At 47.2% G+C, this 7521-nt stretch overlaps 1 protein-coding gene across 1 annotated transcript; it reads right to left on the bottom strand.

The window, feature by feature from the left end:
* Positions 1-341: 341 nt before the first annotated feature.
* On the bottom strand, positions 342-7164 carry Plau (plasminogen activator, urokinase). The gene is made up of 11 exons (XM_034497018.2): positions 7043-7164; positions 6642-6728; positions 6081-6111; positions 5839-5946; positions 5046-5220; positions 4550-4635; positions 4183-4402; positions 3815-3963; positions 3084-3224; positions 2633-2781; positions 342-1438 (listed from the first exon to the last, which is right to left on the bottom strand). Exons 2-11 carry the CDS (start codon positions 6696-6698, stop codon positions 1262-1264), a joined length of 1293 nt encoding a protein of 430 aa, XP_034352909.1. The 5' UTR covers positions 6699-6728; positions 7043-7164; the 3' UTR covers positions 342-1261.
* Positions 7165-7521: the final 357 nt, after the last annotated feature.

The following is a 7521-nucleotide window of genomic DNA, read 5'->3' as shown; positions in this document are numbered from 1 at the left end:
CTGACCCTGTCTTCAGCACCCACGCTGCTGTTTGGTTTGAATCAGATTTTTTCTTTGTGAATTTTTTAAAAGACAATGTCTTGCTATGAAACCTAGCTGCCCTTGAAATCATCATGTAGTCCAGGCTGACCTTGAATTTACACCGATCTCCACTTCGGCTTTAGGTGGACCAGGACTACCATGCCTGGCTTGGATCAGCATTCCTCATCCAAGCATTGTCGTCCAAAAAGAGTCCAAGCAAACCCCAAATGATACTAAGATGCACGTGACCCTCATTATTTTCTTCTTTTTAATGTCCCTCCCTCATCCCTCTCATAAAGAACCATGGAGAAACCAGAATCTTCAGAAAAAAAAATCACATTTTATTGATCACCTTTACTCAGAATTATAAAAATAGATATAAATAAAAATAGCAGAATATAATTATTAAATATTAAGTATACAGGAGTGGTCCTTACCCCACCCAGTGAGGATTGGATGAACTAGGCTAATTAGTTAAAAAAAAAAAAAAAAGATAACTGGCCAAGAAGTGGATGAACATCTATGTAAAAAGTGAAACAGACATTTAGTGCTAGTCATGGGTCATGCCCGGGAATGACACATTCACATGGAGCATCACATGGAAGACCAAATGGCCCCACATCACAGTCTGGAGTTAGGGAAATACCTAGACTTGCAGTTAGATACAGGAATACACCAGCTTTGCTCAGGTGTATACTCACAGCCTGTGCACAGTGAACAAACATGCACACATATATAATATTTCCTGATCCATTCCTGGGATGCTAGAGATGTTTCCTCAAGCCATTAGTGTCTCTACTCCTCAAACTACTGTCCTCATATTGGACAAGCACCCTTAAAATACCTCAGCTGTTACACTTCCTAATTGGGAAATCATTTATTTCCCAACAGCAGACCTCATGAATGACCCATTAGGGGAACCAACTCTCCTCCTACACTTGCACAGGAGATTTTTTAAAACTGCAGATGGCTTTAGTCCATAAAAACTCAACTCCTGGTCTATATCATCCTGAGTCAGGACCAACTTTCCATACTAGTCGGGACGGTCTGGATGGCCAGCACCCAGGCCTCTGTCTGAGGGTAATGATATTGGTGCCCACCCTGGTGGGCAGCACAAGCAACGGATCAATGCAGAGCCCGTCTTTTTTTCAGCTTCTTCCCTCCATTTGATGGAGACGACCCTGCTGCAGAGAGGACGGTCAGCATGGGAATGAGTGACCCATCAGCTACCTGGGGGCCATCAGAAGGCTAGGCCATTCTCTTCTCCAATGTGGGAATGAATCCAGCTCAGGAAGAATGAGACCCTCGTGTAGACACCGGGCTTGTTTTTCTCTGCACATCCTCGGCCCCAGCTCACAATCCCACTCAGAGTTGGGCGGTCATTGATGTTACAGATAAGAGGTCCTCCAGAATCTCCCTGGGAAGCCAAAGATAAAGTGGTGAAGCCCTGGAAGAAGTGAGGAAAGGGCCACCACCCAGCCATGTCTGAGACAACAGAGAGAGGGGTTCCGAGAGTCAGAGACATTTGCAACTCTCCGTTTTCTATCAAGAGTTGTTTTCTATCAAGAGTAAAAGTCTTACTTAGCTTTCCTCTCTCACTCTTCCACACTTTCCCAGACCCTGCATCCATCGCCTTGGAACACAACATGCTCAGTCTCAGTTTTGGTTTTTCCAACTGAAACATTCTTCCTTTTTCGTTCCATCTCTTTATTTACCAATTTCTCGTTAAGACTTCTCTTTCCTTTCCTACCTGATCTTTTGTAATTCACAATGATCCTGAAGAATGAATTATAGAATTATATTGATTTCACTTGTCTTAGCTAAGGGCCTAGAAGTGATGTAAATAGTATCTGTATTTTGTTGGTGGTGGTTGGTTGTGTTTTTGAGATTGGGACAGAGTCTCATAATTCCATGTATTTCAGGCTGGCTTTGAACTCACTATGTAGCTGAAGAATTTGTAAACTGATTCTGATCCCCTCAAGGGGTGATATTACAGGTGTGGTCATTACACAAAGTGCTGGGGATTGGATCCAGGGCTTCATTCATACTGGGTAAGCACTCTACCAACTAAGCCATGTCCCCAGACTCTTAGTTTTTCCTATGATCTCCAATCCGTGAGTTGTGACTTGAACTCAGGACTTTGAGTATAGCAAGCAAGCACTATACCGCTGAGCTAGGTACCCATCCCTTTGTTGTGTTGTTGTTGTTATCTTGGTTTTTATGGTTTGTGTTTTCCTTGTTTTATTTGATTTTGTTCTATTTGAGAAAGAATCTTGCTATGTAGCGCAGACCTTGAATTCTCACTATGTAGTTTGGGCCGGCCTTGAACTCATGATCCTTCTGTCTCAGCTTCCAAAGTACTAGGAGTGCTAAGGTTATAGGTGTGTTCTACCATGTCTGGATTATATTTTTAATGGTCTTGGTCCCTTTTAGTCTAAAGTGCATAGCACAGGGACTCATGCCAAATGTTTGAACCTATTGGCACAAGTGTCCAAAGACCTAAGTCCTTGATTCTTAGATTGTCAGCTGGAAAGAGACTCCCCAGGGCTGTCAGATCAAATCCAAGAGCTCTGGGGAGTTTGAGGGTAATAAAGATGCTTGGAAGTCTTACCATGCAGGAATCTGTTTTCCACTCTGGGTCAGCAGCACACAGCATTTTATAATTAATTTCAGAGCCATAGTAGTGAGGCTGCTTACACTCTTGGTGAGAAATAAGCTTGACAACCGACATTTTCAGGTTCTTTGGATAGAGATAGTCAGCTAGATGGAAGAAACAGATGTTTGCATTAAGATGTGTCTATAAATGAGACTCTCTGCAAGGGTGAAGATAAAAAACATAGCCCAGCTATGAGCTCTTCTTTTTTTTCTCCACTCTGAGCCTTTTACTCCACTATAATTGTTCACATCCTGTTTGACTTGGTTGCCCGTCTCCCCCTACTCTATCTCTGGACCTCCATAATGTTCCCAATCCTGTCTCCACAGTCTTCCTTTGATAGTCCACTGTTTGCTCTGGACCATAGAACTCCCCCAGACCCCCTCAGTCAGCTTTAGCTATCACTTACTGTGACTCTCTTGTCCAAAGCCAGTGATCTCACAGTCTGAACCAACTGGAGCATCAACAAACCTTGGGGGCAGGCAGATGGTCTGTATGGACCTGGATGGCTGTGCACACTGGCCTGTGCTGGTACGTATCTTCAGCAAGGCTGGGAAAGGGAAAGGTCAAAGGGAAAAGATTATCGCCAGGTCAGATGGTCATCATCTCTCCCCTGCACATGCCAAGCACTGATCTCTACTCATGACACAGGAGTCATAGAGCATCCAAGGAGATCTGCTGGTGTCTTCTTACTCAGAAGCCTCCCCTGCCACATTCTCCAAATGCCTTATTTCAGCAGATGACAGATGTTCAGGCAACAAATTCCACCATATACAGCTGAGCAGGTTGTTTTCTGCTGAGGGAGCTGAGCTGGGACCCAGCCAAGGCTTTGCTTCCCAAAGTCTATTCTCTGGTGTAGAAAGAAGCAGCATCTACCCTACTTTGCACAAACGGCATTCCCAGGCTAATCCACATGCCTATAGGATTCATTCTTTTCACTTAAAAAAATCTATCTGTTTGGGAAACTCAAGTTCTCCACACAGGAGCCCCACACCCCTCAGCTTTTCGTATTTCACTCTGAACTCTTCCCTATCCATCTCATCATATAAATCCAGGACTTCAAGGTCCCCCAATAATTCCCACCATGACTTTAGCCTTTTGCTGGTCATCACCTTTCTGGTAACTAAGCTTTCTGCTCACCAATATCGTTATGGTAGGCCAGGGTGTCTTCTCTATAGTCTTCGTGCAAGATGAGCTGCTCCACCTCAAACTTCATCTCTCCAGGGTTATAGGAGTTCCGCTTCGACTGACCCAGGTAGACAACATAGTCTTCCTTATTTGGGATATTACTGTAAGAAATGACACATGTCAGCCTGGTCTCACAAAGTCCTGTCACTCTCTCCTCCCCACCCCAGGGGCCTCCAAGTATCACTTGTACCCAAGACCACAAGCTGCATGGATACAAGCTTAGCAGGAGAATGACAATGTAACCTTCCATAGAGAAGGAGAAAGAGAGATTCTTGGGGTGGGGTGGAAAAGTCAGAGAGAAGGGACAGGGATGTACGTACATGAAGCAGTGTGTAGCGCTGGCCACCCAGCAAGCACTGATGAGGCTCCCACCACATTTAAAGGAGAGAGGGCCTCCTCCCTTGTTCTTCATGTAGATGGCTGCAAACCAGGGCTGGTTCTCCACAACAGTGAATTCTCCCCCAACAATCTTAAAGCGGGGCCTTAGAGCCTTCTGGCCACACTGGAAGCCTCGTTGGTCTACAGAAGAAGGCTTTTTGCCTAGAAAAGAAAGAGATACATATTTGGGGGGAGAGAGCAAAGATGAAGACTCCCACTATGGCAAACCTCATTTCTCATTCCTCCTGTATTGACAACATGAGTTTGTCTCTTTCTACCCCATTGTAATAAGCAGTCAGTGATACTCACTACAGTCATGCACCATGCATTCTTGGACAAACTGCTTTAGGCCAATCTGCACATAGCACCAGGGCCGCCTCTGATTGTCAGGGTTCCTGGTAACACAAAGAGATAGGGAATGTCATCCCAACCCAGAATGTCTTCTCTGCATCCTCCCTTTCAGCAACAGCTCAACCAGAGACCTAAATTCTTGTGCCAGTATTCCCATCCTAGTATACCAGGGGATGATGGTAACATATTCTAAGAGGCCATGATTGGGGGAGGGATGTTGTTGTTTTTAATGTGTATAAATGTTTTCCTGTATTCATGCCAGTGCATACCTGCCCAATGAGGCCAGAAGAGGGCATCAGATCTTCTAGAACTGGTGTTAAAGACCGGCATGAGCTGCCCTGTAGATGCTGGGAATCGAACCTAGGTGCTCTGGAAAAGCAGCCTATGCTTTGAACTGATGAGCTATCTCCCTATCCCCCCTGGGAAGGATTCTTGATACTCAGTCACCACCTACCTGCAGTAATTGTGTTTGCCCAGACCTAGGCTAAGAGCATCAGGTCTGTGGGCATTGTAGATTTTCTGAAGGACAGCAGGCGAATTCCAGGCCAGGCAGGGTCGGCCTTTGGTGTCCGTGTTGGCCTTTCCTCGGTAAGATTGGCCATTTCCATGATAGCAGGTTTTTGATGCATCTAGAAATGATTTGAGGAGCACAGCGTATTAGAAAAAGGAGGAGGTTTGTCAGGCATTTCAGACATGACATAGTTTTGGACTTGTCAAATAACGTTAGGAAGATCCACCCTTTTTTCACACTTGTATTGCCACAGTTTCATGAGACTCTGTGTGTGTGCGTGTGTGTGTGTGTCCGTGTCCCAATTTCCCCTGCCTGTTTTATTTATTTATTTATTTGCTTATTTTATGTGTATGAGTGTTTTTCCTACATGTATGTCTGTGCGCCATGTACATGACTGAGGCTGGAAGTGGCCAGAAGAAGGCATCAGATCCCCTGGAACTGGGGGTACAGATGGCTGTAGCCTACCTCTGTGGGTGCTAAAAATCAAACTATAGGCCGTCTAGAAGAGCAGCCAGTGTTCTTAATCACTAAGCCGTATCTCTAGCTGCGCCTCACTCGTCTTTTGAGACAAGGACTTACTATGTAGCCCAGGCTTCAGTTTCCTCCTAAGTGCTGGGCTCACAGACCTACACCACCAAGCCCAGCTTCTGCCTGCTTCTGCATCCCACCCATGTTTCCCTGTTCTGAGATCGCTGGTCCTCCCCCACATCCCCATTATGAGTCCACATTCCCATACCTATTTCACAGTGCTCCCCTTGGAATTTCTCTGGGCAGCTGCATCGGCGAATGCTGGAGAAGTACTTGTAGGACACACACACACCTCCGTTCTGACAGCCACAGTTTGCTAGTAAATGCAAAGTAGGGGTAAGCAAGGATGGGTGGGGGTCAGCCTCTCAGCAGAGACAAGGAGGCTGTGTCTCCTAAGGCTTTCCAGGTTGTCTGTGCAGCCAACTATTGTGCAAAGAAGCAGATACTCACATTCATCAGAAGCTCCAAGTTCACTGCCACCCTGCAAGAGATGAAGGTGGGGGTCACCAGAGGTGACATGCTCTAGGGAATCCATGTTCAGGATAAACAGGCCCTGACCTCAAAATCTATTCTCCCCTCCATTGATACTCATAATATTCATATTCTCTCTCTCTCTCTCTCTCTCTCTCTCTCTCTCTCTCTCTCTCTCTCTCCACTGTCTGTCTCTCCCCTTTCTGTTTATTACTAGCCAGTTCTCCAAACGAAGGCCATGGGTTTCCAATACCCAGACTTGGACTGATTCAAGCAAACTTCACACAAACCAAGTACCCTTGGGCTAAGGCACTCCCTGTGGCTTCTTCCCTTGCCAGATAGTGCAAACCTCTTGGGTGTCCAGGCCCTCCCTCCACAGACACATTGTCCTATTTCCTGGGAAAGCCTGGACCTGCCTTTGATGCCTAAGCTCTCCGTGCAGCCCCTCTTCCCCCACCCCCACCCCCACCCCCACCCCCATGGTGCTTAAGAGGTCCTGCAAGCCACATCCTGATGCTACCAAACAATGAGATCACTCACTTCAGAGTTTTTCACCACTAAGGCGCAGAAAAACAGGCTCGCCAGCCAGACTCTCATGGTAGTGCCGCTGGGCTCTGGACAGCAGTTCTGCAAAGGAAGGAGAAGTCAGGGCAAGAAGCGGAGCAGCTTGAAAGTGGCAGAGTTACTACAGGTCTATGGAAGACACTCCAGGTCTCCTGCGGGGCAAGCCAACAGTGACCCAGCTCCCCACGCCGGACAGTCTCTCCCCTCTGCGGACTCTGAACACGCACAACAGCATGGAACCTCTCTGTAGAGGGACTCAAAAGGCTGGAGTGGTGACCTTGTCCACAGTTCCGCCAGCCAAGGCAGGGGGAAGGGAGACATGTGGGAGCCCAGACTGCCTCATCCTGCCAGGCTTGCTTCAGACCAACAGCACTCACCGGTAACTGCAGCGGAAGGGCGCCGGCAGACACGCAGGGACCTGATGGATGACCAACAGTGCTCAAGGACTCCAGTCTCTGCACTGAGCTGCTCGCCCTTATTAGGGCCCGCCCGAGCCCTGGCCCCGCCCAGATTTGCTGGAGGGCGGCTCGCGCGCGCTCTCTCTCTCTCTCTCTTCTTTTCCTTTTCCTGCATCCCACCGCAACTGGACCGCACTTGCTTCCCAACTTTGACGAAGTCACGGGATTTCCAGCAGAGCAAACTAACACAGTCTGGGCTGGGATCTGGCGGCTTGTACATTTTTCCCTTCTTTCTTCCACCTAGTGCGGTTCGGGTGTACCGTGATGATGGCGCTCCAACCTTTGGCTCGCTGATCTCAAGCCTCTCTTCCTTAGTGGTTTAATCAGTTCCAACCTGTCCACCTGCCTACGACACTGATTCAGATGTCTGATAGAGGAGTATAATTCGCAGTTCCTAT

The sequence above is a fragment of the Arvicanthis niloticus genome, chromosome 3 (genome assembly GCF_011762505.2).
Source record: "Arvicanthis niloticus isolate mArvNil1 chromosome 3, mArvNil1.pat.X, whole genome shotgun sequence".
NCBI classification, from domain to species: Eukaryota; Metazoa; Chordata; class Mammalia; order Rodentia; family Muridae; genus Arvicanthis; species Arvicanthis niloticus.
This window is presented reverse-complemented; position numbering and strand designations above follow the sequence as displayed.

What these genes read in the sequence shown, in the direction of transcription:
- Plau (XM_034497018.2), bottom strand. Translation starts at nt 6,698, where the DNA reads ATGAGAGTCTGGCTGGCGAGCCTGTTTTTCTGCGCCTTAGTGGTGAAA. An exon ending in AGCGCTACACACTGCTTCAT is followed by an intron (nt 3,964 to 4,182) that starts GTACGTACATCC and finishes CATTTCTTACAG; the next exon opens with TAATATCCCAAATAAGGAAG. An exon ending in CTTTGGACAAGAGAGTCACA is followed by an intron (nt 2,782 to 3,083) that starts GTAAGTGATAGC and finishes TCTTCCATCTAG; the next exon opens with CTGACTATCTCTATCCAAAG.